Source organism: Nyctereutes procyonoides, unplaced genomic scaffold, assembly GCF_905146905.1.
Source record: "Nyctereutes procyonoides isolate TBG_1078 unplaced genomic scaffold, NYPRO_anot_genome, whole genome shotgun sequence".
NCBI classification, from domain to species: domain Eukaryota; kingdom Metazoa; phylum Chordata; class Mammalia; order Carnivora; family Canidae; genus Nyctereutes; species Nyctereutes procyonoides.
The window spans coordinates 3,328,328-3,352,478 of NW_026575025.1; the positions used below are offsets into that span (position 1 = coordinate 3,328,328).

Consider the following 24,151-nt stretch of genomic DNA (forward strand, 5'->3'; position numbering starts at 1 on the left):
CACACACACACACACACACACACTAGCCAACCTCTCTCTAAATGTCCTTTCTTTTCTTCCTGGAGAAGCCCATTATTCTTCCCTTCTCTGAGCTCTCCCAAACTTGGTGACACCTCCCTTTTCCCCCTGACATCTCATGGGCATTGCAAGTGTCTGCTCACGCTGCCATCTATCCCAGTCACTCAGGGGTTTTTTTCAGACTCTGTTTGGGAGGCTGTGTCACGAGCTTTTGCATGTCCAATTTCAAGCTTCAAAATAAACCTCCATTTTACCATGGGACTTGAAACGCAAAACACATTCAAATACCATTTCCCCTCGGTTTTCCCCCAGAACGGTAGGAGGCTAGCAGGCGAAGGGCTGATGGACTACAGGTGAACAAAGCCACCACCCCGCCGCAGCGCCCTCTTTCTAAGGACCCCTAGGGAAATCTCCTGTTCAGTACCAGTACCCAGAAGGGCAGACCTTCCCAGGAGCTAACTGGGGACTCTTCATGATATCGACAGAAGGCCCAGATAGCTGATTGGGCTTGCCTATATCCCAGTGGCTGCAAGATTTGGACCCCACATAACTAAAAGTGCACATGCAGGTCATTATGGTGTACATTTTTAGCCTCATTCTTGGCTCTACCCTTGCTTTTCTTTCTTCTGTCTCTCCCAGTTTTAATATGCTATGGTGTTCTATTTTATGCATCCTGCTAGGCTACCCTAAATCCCTTCTGGAACAAGACTGAGCCCCAAGGGAGAAATGTAGACACCCTGTGCTGGCGTCCCCTTTTTTCTGCCTGTTACCAAACCAGTCAGCTGCATGCACTCCCAAACACCTCAGGTCAGCAGCATCGTCTCTAGCTGCTGGGGTCTGAGGGCAGCCTGGCAACCCTGGCTATGATTTGTGGAATTTATCATTTCCAATGAGAGGAAAAAGCAGAGGAAGGTGGCATTTCTGTTCTAAGCAGTCAGAAGTGAGGGCAAAACCCCTGCAGAAGAGGCCAGGCCGTGGAGAGATGCGAAGTGGAAATGGTCACTGGGTCCATCTAAATGCAGGCCCTGGCCCCACACCACACTGGGCACCATGGGACCAGCCTTCTTCTAGGTTGAAGGGAGATGGAGAGGGAACCAGTGCTGGGCAGGAAGGATAAGGACATTAAAGCCAAAGGCCAGCAGACAGGAATAGGTGAGATAAGTAAGGAAGGTGGAGAAGGACCAGGAGACAGAATGGGAGGGGTGGGTTCTGGAGTCCAGACTGCTGGGTTGGAACCTCTGCTCAGCTACTTGCTAGCTGTTCAGTTTTGTGCAGAATGACTTTCCTCTCCAGGCCTCAGTTTTCTCAGCCGTACAGTGGGTAAAATAACAGAATAATAGCTACTTCACGGGGGCATCATCAGGACCAAATGAGATTGTGCTGTCAAGTGCTGAGCACAGACCTGAAGCACTGTCTGTGCTCAAGAAACATGAACAGGTATGCTTCTTACTGGCCCCAGCATTATTTCTACTGGAGCAGTGTGTACACATGAGCAGTTGTGGAAGGAAATGTGTTGTGCTGGACGAAGGCCAGAGCTTGTGAAGGCAAGCAGAGGTCAAGAAAGGACATCGAGTATTGGTTTGGGACAGGATTTGACAAATGAATGCAGTTTGTTTGGGATGTGATGCTTCTAGCTCCTGGTCCAAAATCAGTGCGTGGTTCACCACCACCCTCCTTCCCACCTCCCTCTGTTCAACCAACCCATCACCTGAGCCAGCAGAGCTGTACCTCATTCCTGCTTTTCCCCAACTGAAACCCTGACTGAGGACACACACACACACACACACACACACACACGGAGGCCTTGCTTTTTTGAGCCATTCTGCACATCTGTTCTCTCCCGGCCTTCAACGCCTCTCACCTCCCTGGTTCACAAAGGTGAAAGCCTCCACATGGTCCCTTGACCTCCAGCCACTCCCTCCCTGCCCTCATCCACATGTCACAGCCCCTAGCTCCAAGGCCCTAGGAAGAAACCTCCAAGGGAGCAACACTGCTGGCCACTGGTCCCTGAACTACAGGCCACGCCCACTCTTGACTGGTAGAGCTGGTCTGTGAGCAGGCTGCAAACTCTGGGGCTTCCTCTTTTCCCTTTTCTCCAGACCCCGGACCAAGGCCAGGCTGCAAACCTGGGGAAGCTGCCTGCTTTCGAGATCCCAAGCTTGCTGAGCTGGGCTGTCACAAATTGTAGATTCTTGGGGCGGGGGTCCCTTCCTGGGCATAGGCCTAGATTTTCACCTCTGCTGAACTTCTACCCATCCTTCGACACTCATCTCTAATCTGCCCAGTCAAAATCCATTCCCCTTCTCCCTGGCCCTACAGCCTTCTGCAGGACTACAACCACAAGACAAGACAGCAGCACTCTGCCTCTGTATTACTGTATGAAAGGCCTCCTGTCCTCCCATCCTTAAAGCTCAGCAGCATGGAGAGGTGCTATCTTCACAGTCTACCCTGTGTCAGCCATGAGAGCTGGGGTGGTAGACTGAACCTCTTCAGTCCCAGGTGTCCTCTCCTGAACCAGAAGGGGATCGACCCTCGCCTACAGGACTGTCGGAGGAGGAATGTGGCACACAGCTGGCATATAATCATTGCTCACCGGCAGCCAGACTTTTAAAAACAAGCCAGGCACCATTGCTGGCTCCCCTCACCTCCCACTCACACCTCAATCCCAGGCAGCAAAGCTTCCATCACAAAACTGCCTGTGGCCAGGACACAGAGATCCGTGCGCTGCTCCAGCCCCGCAGCTGTCTTCCCGCTTCTCTGCAAACCTGTCCCCACCCCCCGCCCCCTCCCAGGGTCTCAGCCGCATCCGTTGACATGCTTCATGCTCCCTACACGCAGGCCTCTGTCCTCAGCTGCCCGACATGCACCAGTGTGCCCCTGGACAGGCCACCTGGGCGTCTCACATATCCCACCTGAACTCAGCTTCGGCGCTCCCCTGGCTCAGGCCAGCTCTCTCCACGCATGTTAGCAGCCGCCCCCGCCCCCCCCAGACACGGAAGCCCACTGAGTGCATTTCCCATCGCTTCTTAACAAATGGCCACAATACGGTGGCTTCAAACATGGCACATTTATTATCTCACAGTTCCGGGTGTCAGAAGTCCTCAGATCAAGGTGTCGGAAGGGCTGAGTTCCTCCTGGAGGCTTGAGAGAAGAAGATTCTACTTCCTTGCCTTCTAGAGGATTCTAGAGGCTGCCTGCGTTCCTCGGCTCCTGGCTTCTTCTTCTATCTTCAAGGCCAGCAGGATAACATCTTCCAATCTTTTCTGATTCTTACTCTTTTGCCTCCCTCTTATAAAAATGCTTGTAATTCTATGCCCCCCCCATAATCCAAGATAATACCCCTATCTCAAGAGCCTTAATTTAATTATCTCTGGAAAGTCTCTTTTGCTGTCTAAGTGGACATGCACACAGGATCCAGGGATCGGGACATGGCCATCCTCTGGGGAAGGCGGGGACATAATTAGGCCCCTCCCTACCCTCCCTCCATCTGCTCCAGGCCTCTAGGATGTCCCTCCAGTGATAGGAAAAATGCTGACTGACCCATCTCCCTCCTGTATGCAATGTTTTCACCTGAACCTTCTTGATAATAGAACAACTCGTCCACCAAGCCTCATCTCTACTCTATATGCAACTGGTTCTCTTAGTAGGACCCTCCCACCAGGTTTTTCAAGGTTTGTTTGTCCCTCTTTTAACAAAGCTCCTGCATCTGCATCTGCACCTGCCCCTGCATCTGCCTGCAGCCATCTCCTCCCAACTCCTGTCTCTCCTCCACTGTTCTTACTACCTCTGATCAAACCTCTTAAGAAGTGGCTCCACTGGTCACCTGGGTTCTAACAAGGTTCCCATCAGAGGGCTTCTCCACCACAGCACCATCAACCACTGAGGCCAGATCATTCTTTGTTGTAGGAGGCCAGCCTGTGCATTATGAAAGGTTTAGCAGAACCCCTGGCCTCTACTTTCTAGATGCCAGTAGCATATCCCCATCCCAAGTCGTGACGGCCAAAACATCTCCAGACGTTACCAAATGCCCCCGTGAGGGGAGGAGGGAGCAAACCTCTCCGGGGTTAAAGAACCACTGTCTGACAGTAACAGTTCTTGCTAAATAAAGTGGCTAGTGACCTTCCCAGCACTAAACCCAAGAGACGCTTTTGAGGCCTTCTCTTGCCTGTTTCCCAGCAGAATCCGACACCATTGGCCATTCTGCATTTCCCATCTCTTGGGCTGCTCGTCCTGTCGCCCCTGCAGGATCACACTCCCCTGCTGGACCTGCTCACCACTGAAGTTCCTCAACGCTCATGGTAGACCCTCTCCACCTCTCGTTCACCTATTCTCCCTGTGGTCTGCCCTCTGCATCTCTGACCCCACTGACCCCTATGCACAGGTGACTCCGGAAGTGACATCTCTAAACCTCCTTTCCAAGCTCCGCACCCATGTAGCTCACCGCCTAGTTAACACAGCCACTGGGTACCTTGCCGTCAGTCCAAAACCAGAATGGAGATCTGGACCTCCACCCAGGTCCTGCCCTGCATTCCATTTCTCAGAGATGCCTTCCTGACCTGCTGAGAGTGGAACTCTGAAGGACTTGTCCTGGCCAATTCCCACACCCTTACTTAGGCCAATCAATCTATTTCCAAGTCAATCTCGCCTATCTCTGAAACAGGTCACAAACTAGTTCACCTGTCTCCATGTTGCCACCCCACCCTAGTTCAAACCTCCACCATTACCAACGTAGAAAATAACTTCTAACTTAGCTGTAGGCATCCATTCTCAACCAATGTCCCCACCCCCGATCTGTTCTCCAGGCTACAGCCAAAGTCACCCTTTCAAAACATAAATGAAACTTCTCAGTGTTCTTAAAGAGCAAAAGTCCCAGTTTGGTCTACTGGGCCCTATATATCCAAGCTTCTGTCTCTCCCCCTCCCCCGCAGCCCCTGGATTTGCTGTACTTCAGGCACAGTGATCTTCTTCTAGTTGTGCAAACATGCCATCTTCTCTCCTGCCACAGGGCCTTTGCACATGCTGTTCTGGCCATCTGGTGGGAATTCTCTGCCTCTCGGGCTCATTGCTAGTACCACACCAGACCGGTTGGAGTTTCTCTTGCTCAGCTGTTCTGTATGCACACAGCATTTTTCTGTCTCCCTTCCCATAACTGCTACTCATTCCTCAGGTCTCAGGCTGAAGGGAATCCTGCCCAAACCCCTCAACGACAACAATAATAATAGCAGATATTCACTGCAAGCTTCCTGAAAGCAGGCATAGTTCTAAGAGCTTCATAACATTAACCTATTTCATCTCCACCATCACCTGTGATTATCCTGTTACAGAACAGGCACAAAGAGGTTAAATGACTCATCCAAGGTCACGTTTGATAGTAAATAGCAAAGTCAGCTGACATAATGAACTTGGCTCCAGGCCCCAGGTCCCTGAGCACCATGAACACCACCGTCTCCCTCTGCTCCTAGAATGTCCTGTCTTCCCCCTTCCGTAGTAATGATCACATGTGCACTTACCTGTCCAGTGCCTGTTCTCCCCACCAGACTGTCCACTCCCTGAACATGAAGGGCCATGTTTCCTCTGGCGCCCAGCCTAGCACCTGGCATCACTGCTTTGTGGCCCCCAGACCCAAGTCACCCGCTCCAGAGGAGGGCTTGGGTAAACCCCTCGTAAATGCCACAACATTTTGTGGGGCCCACCAGACATGCACACATGAACATTAATGGGGAAGTCACCCTGTGCTCTGCCTGGCTGGCGGGCCATGGGCTCCCTTGAGCCCCGTCACTGGTTCTGCTGACTATGGCCAGATGGGCTCCTCAGCGCGGCTCTCAGCCACCCAGGGTGGCAAGCAATCAGCCAGGGCAAGGGGAGAGCAACATCCATCATCCCGGCATCCTGGAGGGATGGCAGGAAAGCTCTTGGGCCAGGCTGGGCCAGCGTATGGCTCCCCCTGCTGGTTTCCTTCTAGGCTCGCTCCTTAGCACCCTCTCCCATGGCACAGCGGCACAGCCCGGGGGACACTCACCAGCCAGGAGAAGAAGCCAGCTGATTTGTCCTGGGTGGAGATCTGCCCCTCATAGGGGCCGAAGACGTGGCCCTTGGGGATGACCTCATTTACGCATCGCACGTCATTCTCCCCACTGGCTTCCTTGACCACCTCCATGCCCTGCGGGATGGTGAGGGCAGCCCTGTCTGGGATGCCCACGGGCACTGGCGTGTCGGACACAAACACTGGGGGACCGTGGTTCGGGCACTCATCCACAAAGTACTCTTGGCAGGACTCGCAGACTGAAGGGATGGAAAGAGCGAAAGAGCCTCAGTTGCGGCATGGAGGCAGGACGCCCACGGCGGAGGCGAGGGGCTGCAGGGAAGCCCACCCTGAGGACGGCAGAGGGCAGTGAGAAGCACACTGCATGGGATCGGCTCCACCCCAGCCAGCCTCAGGCCCCTGAGTCTTCCGTGGTAATAACCCATGACCCTCCCTGGGGGTTCCAAGGACATGCCTGCCAATGCGAAGGAAGCCAGTAGCTCCCTTTGTTTTAAGTATAAAGCACAACTTTGGAGTCAGATGGGTTTGGGTTTGAACTGCAACCGTGTGCATCTGTGGGCTGGGGGACCCGAGGCAAGGTTCTGAGCCTCACCAAGCCCCAGTGTCCTCATCTGGAAAATGGGACCAATAAAAGCCACCTCGGTGGCTCACGGTGAGGATTCACAGAAGCCTGGCCCTGCGTCTGCTACATAACGGGCGAGTACCTATCATTAGTATGGTGGCTGCAAGTTCCCTAAGCAGAGATGGGGCGCGGGGTGGGTGTAGGGTGAGGGGAGGAGAAACCCAGGCACAGCCCCAAGCTCCACTTACACCAGAAGTCCACTTGCTGGAAGCTTTTGGACATGGTGAGCTCACGCTTCCCCTTCAGTTTCTTGGGCTCCACTTCCATGGTTGAGGGGTCTGGTCTCCTAGAGCTGGCCAGGCCAGGGGCCGGTAAAGAAAGCAAAGAAGCCATCAGAGAGTGGCAGGCTGGTGGGCAGAGGAGCTGTGGACCAGGCCAGGAGTCCACGGGGATGCGAGGTGGGCAGAGGAGTCCCAGCCAGGCTGCCTGTTCAGTGCTAGGGATAGTGAAGGAGTTCTGAGACCTGGGCCTAGGCCTTCGAGGGCTGCAGTGTGGATTCTTCTAGCCTTCTAGAGCCTGCGTTCACATCTGCTCCCAGAAGCCGCCCAGAGAAAGTTAAGGAAGGTGGGCCAGGAGTGGGAACTCCCCCCGCCCGGGGGCGTCCACCCCACCCAGCCTGGAGACTCCCCATTTTTCCCTCTCCTGTCCCCACATAAGGGCCTCACCAGGGCTGGCCATACTCCTGGTCTTGGAGTGGTGAGTAGACCTCGGTCTTCACCACGGTCACCATATCCCCCACGGCCGCCTTGGTCTGCGCCAGGCACTCCTTCATGTTCTCAGTCATTCTGTCCTGGGGACGCGAAGGCGGATGGCGCAGGAAGAGGATCAAAGAGACAGGGGAAGAAGGGTGAGTGTCAGAGAGGGCAAGCGGGGGTCCCGTGGAGTCTGGTTACCCTCCCTGCCATCCCCAGAGGAAGCGCTTGAGAACACAGACAACAAAAACAGCTGTAGCCCAGCCAAGAGGAAATGCCATTTCTATCCCGGGCTGGTCCTAGGGAAGACTGGAGCCACCAGCCCCTGGGGTCAGAGGCCGCCCGGGGGCAGCTCAGGCCAGGGGGCAGGACTTAGGGTAGCACAGCCAGGGACCCCAGGAGTAAAGGGCAACGGGTGCCAGGAATCCACAGGCGCCTCAGCCCCAAAGTCTGCAACTGGGAGCAGGGGAGGGACCCACTCAAGCCCAGCTGGGGCCAAGGGGGGCTGGCAGATGAAGCGGGCCGCAGAAGCGGGCGGCGCAGCCCCTCACCCCGAGGCTGCCAGGGAATGCGGCCAGGCCCGCTTTGCCAGCTCAGAGCAGGTACAGGCGGGGCCTGGGGGTCCCCGCGGGGCCGCCCCGACTCCCAGCCCCACCCGCTCTCGCTCTCCGCTCTCCGCTCTCCGGGGCAGTCTCCCAGCCCGCGCTTACCGCCCTCCTCCACCACCGCCGGGCTTCAGCCCCTCCCTCGGCACCCCGGGGTCCTCATGCCAAGCCCGGGGACACTCTTCGGGCCAGGGCCAGGGCGGCGCGCGGCTCGGGCCGGGACCGCGCTCGCGGCCCGGGACTGGGCGAGCAGCGTGTGTGACTCACTACCCGGGGCCCCGCTGGCCACACCCCTGCTCCTCCGCTAACCAGCCCCCTGCTCCCCGCCGGGGCCCCAAAGCCGGCGGCGGCTGGGAGGGGTGCGGGGAAGCACGACGGCCCGCCCCCTCCGCCGAGCCCGCGGGGCCGGGGGACGCGCCGAGGGGGCGGGGGCGGCCCGAGTCGCCCCGCCCGGCCCCGGGCCCCGCGCCGCCCGCACCCCGGCCCCCGCCCCGCCCCCGCCCCGCCCCCTCCCCGCCCCCGCCGCCGCCGCCGCCGCCCCCGCCCCCGCCCCGCGGGGCGTCTCGCCCGCGTGTCCCGCGGGGAAAGTGTGAGGTCGCGCGGCGGGGGCGGGGCGCGGGGCGCGGGGCGCGGGGGCCGGGCCGGGCGCGGGGCGGGGGGCGCGGGGCGCGTGGGCCGGGCCGGGCGCGGGCCGCCCTCTCCGTCTCACCAACCTTCCCGGCGGGGAGCTCCCTGCCCGGCCCGCCCGGCCCTGCCCAGCGCCGCCCCCCGCCCGCCAGGCCCGGCATTCCTTGCGGGGGCATGTGGCTTCTTGCCGGCCCCGGGGGCACGCAGTTGGCTGGCGGCCGGGAGGGGGGCGCGCGGGGAGCGGGAGCGGGCGCCGGGAGGGGCGGCGGCCGGGGCCCGCCCGGAGGGAGTCCAGCCCCCCGCGGGCCGGGGCCGGGGCCGGGGGGCCGGGCCGGGGCGCCGCGGGGCCGGGGCGGCGGGGGGGGGGGGCCGGGCGGGTCTGCGGCGAGCGCGGGAGGCCCCCGCGCGCCCTCCCTGCGGCGGCCGCGGACTCGGCGTGGCTGCGGCGCGGCCTGCGGGCCACCGGGCACTCGGCTCCCTGCCGCCGGGCGCGCCGCCCCGTCCCCACCTGCGCGGCCCGGGGTGGGGACCGGGCACCTGCGGGGGCGGCGGGGGGGCAGGCTCCGCGCCTGCAGCTGGGCCGCCCTCCCGGCCCACGGAATGGCCCCCGCCCCCCCCCCGTCAGGGGCCGGGGCCGGGGTTGAGGTCCCCGAGGCGGGAGCCTAGGGCAGGAAGATGCCAGGATGTCCAGGGACTTGCCCAAGGTCACGCAGTCCATTCCTAACGGGGCCTAGACTGGAGCGGGGACCTGCTCCGAGTAAATTGGAGACAGGAGAACCCCGCTTCAAGCGTTATGTTTCAGGTCTGGTTCGCCCCCATGCCTCACTCTCAGCCCAGCCTCTCCCGGAAGGATCACGGGGATCACCCTGGGGTGGGTTCAGGCCGCCCCCAAGTCCCGCTGCTGGGTCTGGGCAAGGTCTCACGGATTTATTTGCAAAGGATCACGGAAGGCTTCCTGCCCCGAGGAGCACTTCTCACTTGGATGGGCAACATTCACACACAACACATCCTGAGGTGGCTCGGTCTGGGGGTTAGAGACCCAGGTCTCCAAAAGGAGCACTGCCTGCAAATCCCAGCGGTTGGTGGATGTTAATGGACTGAGAATTTGCCCCCACCCCGCAACCCCAATTCCTATCCCTAATGTGACTATTTGGCAACAGGGCCTGAGAGGAGGTGATAAAGGCTCAATGACGTCACAAGGTTAGAGTCCTAACCCAATAGGGCTGGTGCCCTTCTAAGAAGAGTTAGAGACACCAGAGCTGGCTCCTCTCTCTCTCTCTCTCTCTCTCTCTCTCCTCTCCACCAGGTGAGGATGAGAAGGCATCAGTGTGCAACCCAGGAAGAGAACTCTCCCCAGAAACCAAACTGGCTGGCACTTTGATGGTGGACTTCCCAGCCTCCAAAACTGTGAGAGATAAATCTTGTTAGGCCACTCAGGCTATGGCATTTTGTCATGGCCGCCTGAGCCGCCTGAGACAGCAGGTTATCCAGCTTCTCTCTGCTCCCATTTGTTCATCTGGAAAATGTGGCCAATGTTAGATTCTATCATAGATTCTGCCGCACGGAAATGGAAGAAGATGAGTTTGGAGAGAGACACAGTCTCTGCATATCTGCACCTGAAGAAAGCTGATCAGGAAGGTGGGTATAAGTGACCTCCTTAAGGGGTGGCTTTGAATTCTCTCCATTGGGTTGGATTTGTTCTTTTAAGTCAGTCATCTGCAGACTGTGGCAGTTTATTAGAAAAAGACTGCTCAGGACCATTTTGTATTTCTCCTGCTCTGGCCCCTCCATCCTCCACCAGCACCACCTCCATGCCACCCCCACCCTGCCATGGTGCCTGTGAACTTGCTGTGTCCTCCACTTGCAGCACACCTGAAAAAAAATCCTACAGATCCTTCAGCCCTCCCTCTCTTCTCCCCACCTCCTGAGCCATAATACCGTCTCCAGCTCCGCGTCCCTTACCTCGTGGCACTTGTCAGCCTTAGAACAGTCTTTTGTTAGCATGATTATTTGATGAATACTTGTTTGCCATAATACATTATAAGTTCCACAAGGGCAGGCACCTTTGCTCACCACTGAAAAAACTGCATTGCTGGCACATGTAACAGCACCTGATACCAGGACAAGAACTAGTGAAAGACCAGCAAGGTGCTAGGGCATAAACTTTAAGGAGGCACTCCACCTCTCTGGGTCATGCCCTTGGCAGGAATGGCACCTGAAAGTGAACACATCCTTGAATTTGGCAACTTAGGTGACTTCTTGCCTTAGCCTAGTCTCAGCCTTGCCTAGCACACAGTGTATTCTCAATATTTGGCCAAATGAACAGCCAAATGACCCATGTCGCAATTTACCACCCCCTTTAATATGTCCTACTGGCCCCACTGAGAATCTCAAGTCTAAAAGAGATCTCAGAAAGGAAGACAAGGTGGGCGGGTTATTGTTTTGAATCATCTTCTCTTCTGGGTGCTTTCACTGATCTTAGCAGGGCAGGGTGGGTGGCCCAGTGGGTGAGGCTGGCATTGAGAGGCAGTGAGGTACAGCAGAGACTGTGATGGAATTAGATTCTGAGTCCGGGACCTGAACCTGATAAGAAGTCCTAAAGTGTATGCTCTGAGCACACGCACATCACTTAAACTCGCCAGGCCTTTCTGTCTTCATTGGTAAAATGGAAATTGTCCTGTTTGCCAGGTAATCCCCATAAGGAATAAATGAGGTAAAGGCTGGGGCGAGGCCTTGGGAAGAGCCAAGTGCTACGGGTCTGTAAAGGATATTAGTATTAAACTGGCCACCCAGAGGCAGGGAGTGAGCAGGAAGGAGGGGAGGGGAGAGACCTGAAAGGGGAAGGGAAGGAGGGAAAAGGCAAGAGTAAGAAAATAAGGGATGGAGGGGAAGAAGGAGGGAGAGGAAAAGAGACATGCAGACATTTTCTGAGTCTTAAATGGAAAACCATCTCCTCTGAGAAAAGCATTCATTTATACCTCAGGATAGAGATGTCTACTGGCCATTTCCTTTCATATTTTACTTTTCACTTACATCTCACCTTCATCACGTAAAAGAACCGTGATGATTTGTAACACAAACATGTACTCAACGGGACAGAGATTTCATGGAGAAAGATTGATGCCAATTATACCAAGAATCTGTTGTCAGGGATCCCTGGGTGGCGCAGCAGTTTGGCGCTTGCCTTTGGCCCAGGGCGCAATCCTGGAGACCCGGGATCAAATCCCACGTCGGGCTCCTGGTGTATGGAGCCTGCTTCTCCCTCTGCCTGTGTCTCTGCCTCTCTCTCTCTCTCACTGTGTGCCTATCATAAATAAATAAAAAACAAACAAAAAATTATTAAAAAAAAAAAAGAAAAAATCATTAAAAAAAAAAAAAAAGAATCTGTTGTCAGATGGTTAGTGATCTAGCCACCCTTTCAGTGCTGAGCCTCCTGGCGGCTAGCGCAAGAAAGGAAATACGATGGCTTTCAGAGTACTCATTATTTGAGGCTTATTTATTGACTGCATGATTAAGTTCCCTCCATTCTTGGAGCAGTCCAGCTGCCTGGTGAACCGGAACCGAGCCTTATTTGCATGACTGATGTGCATTAGAGCTCCTTCCTGTGTCTGTAATGAAGGTGGTGGTGGTGGTGGTGTGGGGGGGGGGGGTGTGGCAGGACTTCCACTGGGGAAGAGAGGGAGAACACCACAGGCTAATGTCCTTCACTGGTTCCATCTCAGCGGGCACTGGGAAGCCTGAGCTGGCTGAAGCTCCAGCAACTGTTTCTGCAGTCTGCTCTGGACCTGTTTGCCCACTGAGGGGCTTGGGGGAGGGCTGGCCCGCAGGCCTCAGGGAGGACTCCAAGCTGCTGGCAATGCTCCCTCTCAGCTGGCTCCTCTGAGTCTGCACATGCAGAGATTAGGCATGTTGCAAACCCAGCAATGAGATGCAAACCCAAGGGGGGGGGGGCAGAATGCAGCTCAGGAGGGCAGCAGCTCTGTTTTCACCCTTGGCGGGGCGCCAGGGTCCTGGAATGCCCGGCAGCTAGTGTGGCCTGAGGACTGGGAATCTGTGCCCACTTGGTTTTCCTAGCGGCTGGCCCCATGAGAATCCGACGGGTCAGCTCCGGTGCCACCACAGCATCCTGTGTTGTTCCCTCTGATGACCAAGGGACAGGAGATTAGAGGGCTGGCCCAAGCCACCCAGTGACCTGGGCTGGGTATCCCGAGCTCTGGGTTTCAGTCCTGGCTGTGCTGTAAACTTTTTAGGTGATCCTGAGCAAGTTCCTGCCTTGCCCTGAGCCTCAGTTTCCTCAGCTTGAAAAATAAAAGGTCCAACACAGTTCTTCATAGTAAACCATGGGGGTAAATAGAGGAAGAGCACGGAATCGTTACAGGGAACCGTTGAATTATATGCCCGAGAAGCACTGCCTCTAGATGGAATAAATTATGTGCCTTTAATTTATACATAAGACAGACTTATAAGTGTATATAAATACTTTCAGGATGAAGTAAATGATAAAATGGTCTTAAAATGTTATTGAATTCGGGCAGCCCAGGTGGCTCGTCGGTTTCACGCCGCCTTCGGCCCGGGGTGTGATCCTGGAGACCTGGGATTGGGTCCTGCATCGGGCTCCCTGCATGGAGCCTGCTTCTCTCTCTGCCCTCCTCTCTCTCTCCCTCCCTCTCTCTCCCTCCCTCTCTCTCTGGTCTCTCGTGAATAAATAAATAAAATCTTTTTAAAAATTAAAAAGTGTTACTGAATTCATAGAAGCCAAATGTCACCATGTGTTTTCTTAATCAAATGATACCAAGCACAGTCACTTGCAAACTATATAACCTTGAGAAAATTAACCACTCCTACCTTAGTTTCCCCACCTGTCCAATGGGACTGAAGTCAGAACCTGTCTCAGGACTGTTTATACACCAAAACACCTGGCATATAAGCACTCTATAAATATTAGTTCTTATTATTATTCATTTTATTGTTGCTTTAAAAGTAGAACAGACATCACGTGGACACACTGATGAAATTTTTTTTTACATTAAAAAGAGGGCTCTTATTAGCAGTTAATACCTTTAAGGGAGAAATTCTTTTAAAATGTCTATGTTGGGCAGCCTGGTGGCTCAGCAGCTTAGTGCCACCTTCAGCCCAGGGCGTGATCCTGGAGACCTGGGATCAAGTCCCATGTCAGGCTCCCTGCATGGAGCCTGCTTCTCCCTCTGCCTGTGTCTCTGCCTCTCTCTCTCTCTCTCTCTCTCTCTCTCTCTCTCTCTCTCTTTCTCACATGAATAAATAAATAAAATCTTTAAAAAATAAAAAATAAAATGTCTGTTATAAAGATGTGCATCCCAACAGAAAAAAAAGGAAAATAATACTTAAAAGGGAATTTGTAAAAGAAAGACAAATGGGGGGATCCCTGGGTGGTGCAGCAGTTTGGCGCCTGCCTTTGGCCCAGGGCACGATCCTGGAGACCCGGGATCGAGTCCCACGTCGGGCTCCCGGTGCATGGAGCCTGCTTCTCTCTGCCTCTCTCTCTCTCTCTCTGATGACTATCATAAATAAATAAAAAAAATTAAAAAAAAATTTAAAAAAAGAAAGACAAATGGCCAACATGCTTTATGGAAAACCACAAAATTTAATAACCAAATAAATATAGATTATAATAAACATCATTTTACCTCTATTAGCAAAGATTTAAAAATCTCAGCAATATTCCAAGTTGGCAAGAGTGGGGGAAAATACCCTATATACGCCCCTGCTTGGAAAATAATTGGTATGAACTTTTTGGAGGGCGATTTGGCAATACATATCAAAAGACTTGAAATGAGCAAAACCTTCGTAGGAGCAACCCCAAATCTAGGAGTTTATCCTAAGGACATAATTAAGCTGTATGCAAAGATTTACCTACAAGGCTGTCTTCTGCAACACTATTTTTGGTAGCAGCAAACAAACAAACAAAAAACACACAGCAGGGGAAACCATACACTTTGAAAACAGTAAAGAAAATATATAGCACATGGTGAAATATTAGACAGCAATTAACAATGCTTTAGAAGAATATTTATTGATATGGAAACACATGCTCAACATATTGTTAATGAAAAATGAAAGTTACTAAGTGAAAGATCATTTAAAAGGCTCCCTGCTGGATGATTCTGACTATATGACATTCTGGAAACAGGTAAAACTGTGGAGGCAGTAAAAAGTTCAGTGGTCACCCAGGGTTAGCAGGAGAGAGGGACGAATATGCAGAGCACAGAGGATTTGTAGAGCAGTGAACCTTACTCTGTGTGACACTGTAATGGTGGATACATGTCATCATGCATTTGTCCAAACCCACAGAATGTACAGCACCAACAGGGAGCCTTGATGTAAACCACGGACTCTGGGTGATAATGACATGTCGGTGCAGGTTCATCAGTTGTGACAAACGTACCACTCTGGGCACTCTCCCATAGCAGGGGAGATCGTGGGTATGTGGGGCCAGGGAGACTGTGAGAATGCTATGCTTTCCCCTCATTTTACTGTGAATCTGGAACTTCTCTAGAAAATAAAATCTGCCTTTATTTTATTTTAAGATTTTATTTATTTATTCATGAAAGACACACAGAGAGAGAGGCAGATACATAGGCAGAGGGAGAAGCAGGCTCCCTGTGGGGAGCCTGATGGGGGACTTGATCCCAGGACCCCGGGATCACGACCTGAGCTGAAGGCAGACGCTCAGCCGCTGAGCCACCTAAGGCATCCCAATAAAATCTGCTTTTAAAGATGAAAACTGTGAAAAGATAGATACAAAATAACTCCATTTTAGAAATACATATACACATGGATTTGCACACACAGGTCTAGGAAAATATATTCTGCGGCATCACGTGTGGTTAGTTGGCACAATGTGTTAAAGAGAAAGAGTTCCCCTTCTTTTTGCTTACGAGAAAAAGGTCACTCTTTAAAGGAACTCTTTATAATCCTTTAACTTAGAAATTGCTAAAGACAATGTCTAAGGTTTCGAAAGCCTCACCCACTTGTCACTGGATGCTGAGACTCAACCAATTGGTTGGGAGGAAGAAGGACTCCAAATTAGAGACTGAACCCCAGGCATATAAGTGGCATCTGTTGCACATTTGATGAATGAATGCAAATCGACTGATGGATCAGTAAAAGCCCCGATATTTCTACCACGAAAGACTTCTATTTTTCCTTTTCTTATGATCCCCATTTTAAAAGATTTTGTCTACCGAAAAGACTAAATATATCGTATAATAACTCATTCATTTTTCAGGGTGCCCGCATGGTATAGTTGGTTAAGTAACTCTTGGTTTCAGCTTAGCTCATGATCTCTGGGTCATGAGATCCGGCCCATGTCTGGCTCTGTGCTCAGTGGGGAGTCTGCTCAAGACTCTACCTCGCCTTCTGCCCCTCCCCACTGCCCTCTCCCTCTGTCTCTAAAATAAATAAATAAATCTAAAAAAATATATTCATGCTTTTTCCTAGACATGCTGGTAGGTGATAACCAGGGTTAACATACTGGTTAGTTGCTATCCTCCTATAAGCAAAAGCAGAGAGATCTGGCACATTCATTCATTTGTCCTGCTGATTTCAGGGAACTGTATAATTTTCATTAAGCTTCTTTATGTTTACAAAATAGCTCAGTGGGTCGATTACTGTGCAGAAATGAGACTAACCAAACCACACTATCTGCTATCGTATGTAGTCATGATGCGAGAAAAGAAATGAGACTCCAAAGAGGACATACTGTATAATTCCATTCATGTAAAGTCAAAAAAAAAGGGGGGGGCAAAACTATGGTATTAGAAGTGTCCGTTGTAACCCTTGGGAAGAATGAAAAAGGGATAAGGAAGGGGCTTGTCCGATGCTGGTCATGCTCTGTTAATCTTGGTGCTGGTTCACCGGGTGTATTGAGTTTGTGAAAATACATTGAGCCACGCTTTTATAATATGTGCATTTTTCCATATGTATTTATATGTTAGTAGAAACAAAGGAAAAATATCTGCAGGGGTCCTAAGGGCAAAGAACTCCCATGGGCGAAATTGGGACCCAGTATAGCCCCTGATTTTGCAGCTGGAGGAACTGGGGTCCAGCCAGCGAGGCTCACAATTGGGTTTCAGGCCTTCATCTGCAGAGCAGTTGAGCACAGCTGGCCGGGGGTGGGGGGATGGGGGTGGGCAGTGGAACACATTCTCCCAAGGTGGTCCCTCCTGCATAACCTTTTAAAGGTAACAGGCTGATCCCGTCATTGATAAGATTTTGAAAAGAGGTCGGGAGAAGCAGTGTAAAAGTTCATGAGTCAACATTTTGCCATGTTTGCTCTCAGAGTAGACACTGCTGGCGGCAGTGTCTACTTGGATCCCATTTCTTCCTCCCCGCTAATAGAACAGGACATTGTTCAGGTGGGACACCTCTCTCCCAGGACCTACTGAGATCCAGGAGGAGCTGAGCCTACCTTCAGCTCCAGGTGCGGACTCCAACTAATCAAAGGCAGTGGTGGCAAGACCATCCTCCTCCCCAGTTATTAGATTAGGAACCTGGACTTTGACTAGTTAGCACCTGACATTCCCCTCCCAAGGTCAGATACCTGACCTACTTAGGCCCATCCAAGGGAAGAAAAGGATTTCAGTTTCATGACTTGACCAAGAAAGCATGTAGCCATGTTGTGCAAAGCACCCTCAAGATGAAGCTAGCACAGTGGAGCAGAGGGAAGGTGTGGTATAATAAGTAATATATTTGTTCTTTGTGCCCAGTTCCTGGCAGAGAGCACCTAAAACCCTTGGAATTTCCCAAGTAATAGGAGTGTCTGTTGCCCCTTTCTAGCTCACCTGAGTGTATGTTAGTGAGTGACTAAGGGCGGGGGGCCCCTACAGAGCCTCAGGATAGGGCTGGTCACCCCAGAACCCAGGATTAGAACGTTAGAACTTCCGGGCCCACCTGCTGACCTCCTGGGAGGGGAAGGGGCCTGGAGAGTGAGGTCTACAAAAATCCTTTGGTTCTTAAATTGAGGTATAATTGACCTACAACAGCATATTAGTTTCGGGTCTACCACACAATGATTTCATATCTGTATATACTGCAAAATGATCTCAGTAAATTAACATCTGTTATAGTTACAGAATTCATTTTCTTGTGATGAAAACACTTAAGATCTACTCTCTTAACAACTCAAATATGCAATACAGTGTTATTAACTATAGCCACCAGGCTGTGCATCACATCCCCAGGACTTAGTTTATAACTAGATCTTTGTTCCTTCTGTCTCCCTTCCATCCATTTCACTTCACCTCACCCCCTCACCCCCCCACCCCCGCTGGCAATCACCAGTCTGTTCTCAGGATCTATGAACTTGGTTTGGTTTTGTTTTCATTCTGCAGGTAAGTGAGACCATACAGTATTTGTCTTTGACTTATTTGACTCAGCATAATGCCCTCAGGGTCAATCCATGTTGTCACAAATGGCAAGATTTCGTTCTTTTATATGGATAAACAATACTCCGCGGGGAGGGGCAAGATGGCGGAAGAGCAGGGTCCCCAAATCACCTGTCCCCACCAAATTACCTAGATAACCTTCAAACCATCCTGAAAATCTACGAATTCGGCCTGAGATGTAAAGAGAGACCAGCTGGAACGCTACAGTGAGAAGAGTTCGCGCTTCTATCAAGGGAGGAAGACGGGGAAAAAGAAATAAAGGAACAAAAGGCCTCCGAGGGGGAGGGGCCCCGCGAGGAGCCGGGCTGAGGCCGGGGCGAGTGTCCCCAGGACAGGAGAGCCCCGTCCCGGAGGAGCAGGAGCTGCACCAACCTTCCCGGGCGGGCGGAAAGGGGCTCGCAGGGAGTTAGAGCAGGACCCAGGAGGGCGGGGATGCCCTCGGGCTCCCGGGGACACTAACAGACACCTGAGCGCAGGAGAGTGCGCCGAGCTCCCTAAGGGCTGCAGCGCGCACAGCGGGGCCAGAGCAGCTCGGAGGGGCTCGGGCGGCGGCTCCGCGGAGGGGGCTGCGGGGCGGGAGCGCGAATCCAACAGTGCAGGCCCCGGAGCACAGGGCGCCGGGACACAGCCCAGGATCCGGCCTCCCCCGGGACAGGCAGAGGCCGGGAGGGCCCAGGACAGCAAGGACGCTCCTGCCCCCAGCTGAGCAGATCAGCGGCCCCGCCCCGGAGCCTCCAAGCCCTGCAGACGGAGAGCCCCGTAGTTCCTGCGGAGGCTGAATCCAGGCTTCCAGAGTTGCCATAGCAACTGCGGCTGATCCTCCTGGGGCCCCACGGGGTAAACAACCCCAGCTGAGCCCGGCAGCAGGCAGGGGCAGAGCAGCTCCCCCAAGTGCTAACACCTGAAAATCAGCGCAACAGGCCCCTCCCCCAGAAGACCAGCTAGACGGACCAGTGATACTCCCCCGTGTTCCAATACAACTTGTTTTTGGCCACTCTGCACTGAGCAAAATGACTAGAAGGAAAACCTCACCTCAAAAGAAAGAATCAGAAACAGCCCTCTCTCCCACAGAGTTACAAAATCTGGATTACAATTCAATGTCAGAAAGCCAATTCAGAAGCACTATTCTACAGCTACTGGTGGCTCTAGAAAAAAGCATTAAGGACTCACGAGACTTCATGACTGCAGAATTTAGATCCAATCAGGCAGAAATTAAAAATCAATTGAATGAGATGCAATCCAAACTAGAAGTCCTAACGACGAGGGTCAACGAGGTGGAAGAACGAGTGAGTGACATAGAAGACAAGTTAATGGCAAAGAGGGAAACTGAGGAAAAAAGAGACAATTAAGGGACCATGAAGACAGATTAAGGGAAATAAATGACAGCCTAAGGAAGAAAAACCTACGTTTAATTGGGGTTCCCGAGGGCGCCGAAAGGGACAGAGGGCCAGAATATGTATTTGAACAAATCCTAGCTGAAAACTTTCACAATCTGGGAAGGGAAACAGGCATTCAGATCCAGGAAATAGAGAGATCCCCCCCTAAAATCAATAAAAACCGTTCAACACCTCGACATCTAATAGTGAAGCTTGCAAATTCCAAAGATAAAGAGAAGATCCTTAAAGCAGCAAGAGACAAGAAGTCCCTGACTTTCATGGGGAGGAATATTAGGGTAACAGCAGACCTCTCCACAGAGACCTGGCAGGCCAGAAAGGGCTGGCAGGATGTATTCAGGGTCCTAAATGAGAAGAACATGCAACCAAGAATACTTTATCCAGCAAGGCTCTCATTCAAAATGGAAGGAGAGATAAAGAGCTTCCAAGACAGGCAGGAACTGAAAGAATATGTGACCTCCAAACCAGCTCTGCAAGAAATTTTAAGGGGGACTCTTAAAACTCCCCTTTAAGAAGAAGTTCAGTGGAACAATCCACAAAAACAAGGACTAAATAGATATCATGATGACACTAAACTCATATCTGTCAATAGTAACTCTGAACGTGAATGGGCTTAATGACCCCATCAAAAGGCGCAGGGTTTCAGACTGGATAAAAAAGCAGGACCCATCTATTTGCTGTCTACAAGAGACTCATTTTAGACAGAAGGACACCTACAACCTGAAAATAAAAGGTTGGAGAACCATTTGCCATTCAAATGGGTCTCAAAATATACCCTAAAAACTATAGAACACTTCTGAAAGAAATTGAGGAAGACACAAAGAGATGGAAAAATATTCCATGCTCATGGATTGGCAGAATTAATATTGTGAAAATGTCAATGTTACCCAGGGCAATTTACACGTATAATGCAATCCCTATCAAAATACCATGGACTTTCTTCAGAGACTTAGAACAAATTATTTTAAGATTTGTGTGGAATCAGAAAAGACCCCAAACAGCCAGGGGAATTTTAAAAAAGAAAACCATATCTGGGGGCATCACAATGCCAGATTTCAGGTTGTACTACAAAGCTGTGTTCATCAAGACAGTGTGGTACTGGCACAAAAACAGACATATAGATCAATGGAACAGAACAGAGAACCCAGAAGTGGACCCTGAACTTTATGGTCAACTAATATACGATAAAGGAGGAAAGACGATCCACTGGAAGAAAGACAGTCTCTTCAATAAATGGTGCTGGGAAAATTGGTCATCCACATGCAGAAGAATGAAACTGGACCACTCTCTTGCACCATACACAAAGATAAACTCAAAATAGATGAAAGATCTAAATGTGAGACAAGATTCCATCAAAATCCCAGAGGAGAACTCAGGCAACACCCTTTTTGAACTTGGCCACAGTAACCGGAGAAGGACAAACAGTGTATATTCTCATTCATTTGGGGAATATGAATAATAGTGAAAGGGAATATAAGGGAAGGGAGAAGAAATGTGTGAGAAATATCAGAAAGGGAGTCAGAACATAAAGACTTCTAACTCTGGGAAATGAACTAGGGGTGGTGGAGGGGGAGGAGGGCGGGGGGTGGGGGTGAATGGGTGACGGGCACTGAGGGGTACACTTGACGGGATGAGCACTGGGTGTTATTCTGTATGTTGGTAAATTGAACACCAATAAAATTAATTTTAAAAAATAAAAAAATAAAATAAATAATACTCCGCTATCTCTACCACGTCTTCTTTACTCACTCATCTGTTCATGGACACTTAACTTGTTTCCAAGCCTTGGCTCTTGCAAATAGTGCTGCAGTGAACATAGGGGTGCAGACAGCTTTTCCAATTAGCATTTTCATTTTCTTTGGGTAAACACCCAGAAGTGGAATTGCTGGATCATATGGTATTTCTATTTTTAATTTTTTTAAGGAGTCTATTTATTCAGTTGAGACAGAGAGATACACAAAGAGAGAGAGCATGAGCAAGGGGAGAGGGAGATGGAGAAGCAGATTCCCTGCTGAGCCTGAAGCGGATGTGAGGCTCGATCCCAGGACCCTGAGATCACAACCCAAGCCAAAGGCAGATGCTTAACCATCTGAGCCACGCAGGTGCCCCTATTTTTTTGAGGAACCTTCGTCTCATCTTCCACGGTGGCTGCACCAATTCGTATTCCCAAAGCAGTGCACCAAGGTTCCCTGTCCTCCTGGCCAGGGCTTGTTCTCTCTCCCTCCTGATGCTAGCCATTCTGACAAGTGTCGGAACATCACATTTCCCTGATGACCAAGTGAAGTTTATTCATTTACCTGTTAGTCTGTATGTCTTCTGTGGAAAACTGTCTATTCAGCTCCTCTGCCCATTTTTTAATCAGATTGTTTGGTTTTCTGCTATTGAATCATATGAGTTCTTTATATCTTTTGGATATGAATCTCTTCTCAGATGATTGGCAAATATTTTCTCTCATTCAATAAGTTGCCTCAAAAAATTCTTGATCAAGATTCGGAGAGCCAGGCACCCCCGGTGGCTTAGCGATTTAGTGCTGCCTACAGCCTAGGGCATGATCCTGGAGACCTAGGATCGAGTCCCAAGTCGGGCTCCCTGCATGGAGCCTGCTTCTCCCTCTGCCTGTGTCTCTGCCTCTCTCTCTCTCTGTTTCTCACGAATAAATAAATAAAATCTTAAAAAAAAAAAAAGATTCCAAGATCCTCAGGGCACCTGGATGGCTCAGTGGCTGAGCATCTGCCTTTGGCTCAGGTCATGATCCCAGGGTCCTGGGATTGAGTCCCGCCTCAGGTTCCCTGCAGGGAGCCTGCTTCTTCCTCTGCCTATATGTCCACCTCTCTCTCTCTCTCTCTCTCTCTGTTGTCTCTCATGAATGAATAAATAAAACCTTAAAAAAAATAAAAGATTCAGAGAGCCTTCTGGGTGGGAAGAGGTAGCAGTGCTGGGGGGTGGGGTGCACAAGGAGGGGGCATGGAAGCTCCATGCTCCTTCTCATCTACCTTACCCAAGTTCATCTTTTCCATCTAGCTTGTATCCTTTATAGTAAACTATGATTGTCAGTAAAGCACTTTTCCTCAGTTCTCTGAGTCATTCTAGCAAATTATAGAACCTGAGAAGGAGGTTGTAGAAACCACTGATATATGTTGGTCAGAAACATGGGTGTCCCAGGACCTGCAACTGGTGTCTCAAATGGGGACAGTCTTGTGGGACTGAGCCTTCGATCTGTAAATTCAGTGCTAACTCTGGGTGGTTAGTCTCAGAACTGCAGTGAGCCGTGGGACACCAGCTAGTGTCTGAGAATCAGAGGACTAGTTGGTGCAGGACAACATCTCAGAGATGTGGACTTGGGCAGTCGATGGAATCAGCTGCTCCTGGAACCTTCCCTACTTCTGCACTTCCTGTTAGGCTCCTGTATCACTCAGGCCCCTCCAGGACAGGGCTCTATGACATGCAGCCATCACCATCCACACCACCCACCTACCAGCTCTGGCTGTGTCCCAAACTCTGGCTGTGCCTGTCTAAAGGGTCCGCCTCGATGGTGCCTTGATCTCCAAAGAGCAAACCAGGAGGGCCTACAGCATCTCACCCCAGCCATGCTCTCCCCTCAGCCCAAGGCCTGACCTGAAGCTGTACCCCAAGCACTCTCGCACACTGGTGGGAACATAAGATGGTGTATTTAAGGAGAGTGGTATAAGCCTGGGAACCTTTAAAAGATGCACATAATCCTCTGTCCTGCCATTGCACTTCTAGGAAGTTCACTGAGATGCACGTCTAAGACTTTTCACGGCAGCACTATCTAGAATAGCGAAAGACTGGAAATAACCAACGAGTCCATCTGGAGGCCGGTTAAATAAATAATGGGGTCTCTGGACAACAGGCAGCTGTTTCGAAGAAGGAAAGTCATGGAACAAGGGCTCCACCAGCGTGGTCTGAGCCACTTCTCTCTCTGGCCTGAAGGGCTGCAGCGGCAGCCTGATGGTCTCCCTGCTGCCACTCTGCCCCTGCTGTCCATTCTCCAGCCCCATTAACCAGTCAGATCAAATGGTCCCCTGTTCTAAACCCTCCACAGAGCAAAGCTCAGCCAACAGCAAACTCTCCAGAGTGATACAGTCTGCCCTCTGTGACCTCTTTCCTACTGTGCCCCCCTCACTCCCACCACCGCCAGAGGGGCCACCTTGCTCAGCCAGCAACATGACAGTGCTCCCATCTTGTGCCTTTGCACTGGCTGTTCCCTCTGCTGGGAACGCTCCTCCCCCAGATACCTGCAGGGCTCACTCCCTCACTCCCTTCAGGTCTTAATTCAAGGTCACATTCTCGCCACCTAGATACAACTGCAATCCCCTGATGGGTCCTATCCCTCTTGCTGGGCTTTTCTCCTGAGCTCGACTCACCATCACATTGATGTAGTACTCATTTATATTACTGGCCCTCTGCCTCCCCAACCAGAATGCAAACGCCAGGAAGGCAGAGATATTTATCTTCCATTTATTGCTGAATCCCCTGCAAGTAGGACAGTGCCTGGTGCAAAGTGAGTGCACGATAAACATTTGTTGAATGGATTATGTAATTGGTGGTGAAAACAAAACCAAGGTAAAGACCATCTGCATCATTAGAGAGGCAGCAGCAAGGGATCGTTAAGAGCATAGATCTCGATACCCAGCTCCCTAGGGTCTACTCTCAAGCTTCACTTACCACTGTGTGATGCTGGGGGCCTTCCTTAACCTCTCTGTGCTT

General features: G+C 51.6%; 1 protein-coding gene across 4 annotated transcripts in view; it reads right to left on the reverse strand.

Annotated features, from left to right (window-relative positions):
* The window catches only part of PRDM11 (PR/SET domain 11), a 94,225-nt gene that overhangs the window by 49,267 nt on the left and 20,807 nt on the right, over positions 1-24,151 (reverse strand). For 3 of the 4 annotated variants that reach the window (XM_055314941.1, XM_055314939.1, XM_055314942.1), the window contains exons 1-4: positions 8,086-8,377; positions 7,349-7,473; positions 6,872-6,975; positions 6,038-6,300 (exon numbers count right to left, since the gene is read on the reverse strand). In XM_055314941.1, coding sequence (XP_055170916.1) covers positions 6,038-6,300; positions 6,872-6,975; positions 7,349-7,467 — 486 coding nt within the window. In that variant the 5' untranslated portion in view covers positions 7,468-7,473; positions 8,086-8,377. Of the gene's footprint in view, positions 1-6,037; positions 6,301-6,871; positions 6,976-7,348; positions 7,474-8,085; positions 8,378-24,151 lie in introns of those variants that run through there. The other variant, XM_055314940.1, reaches the window with a different exon arrangement.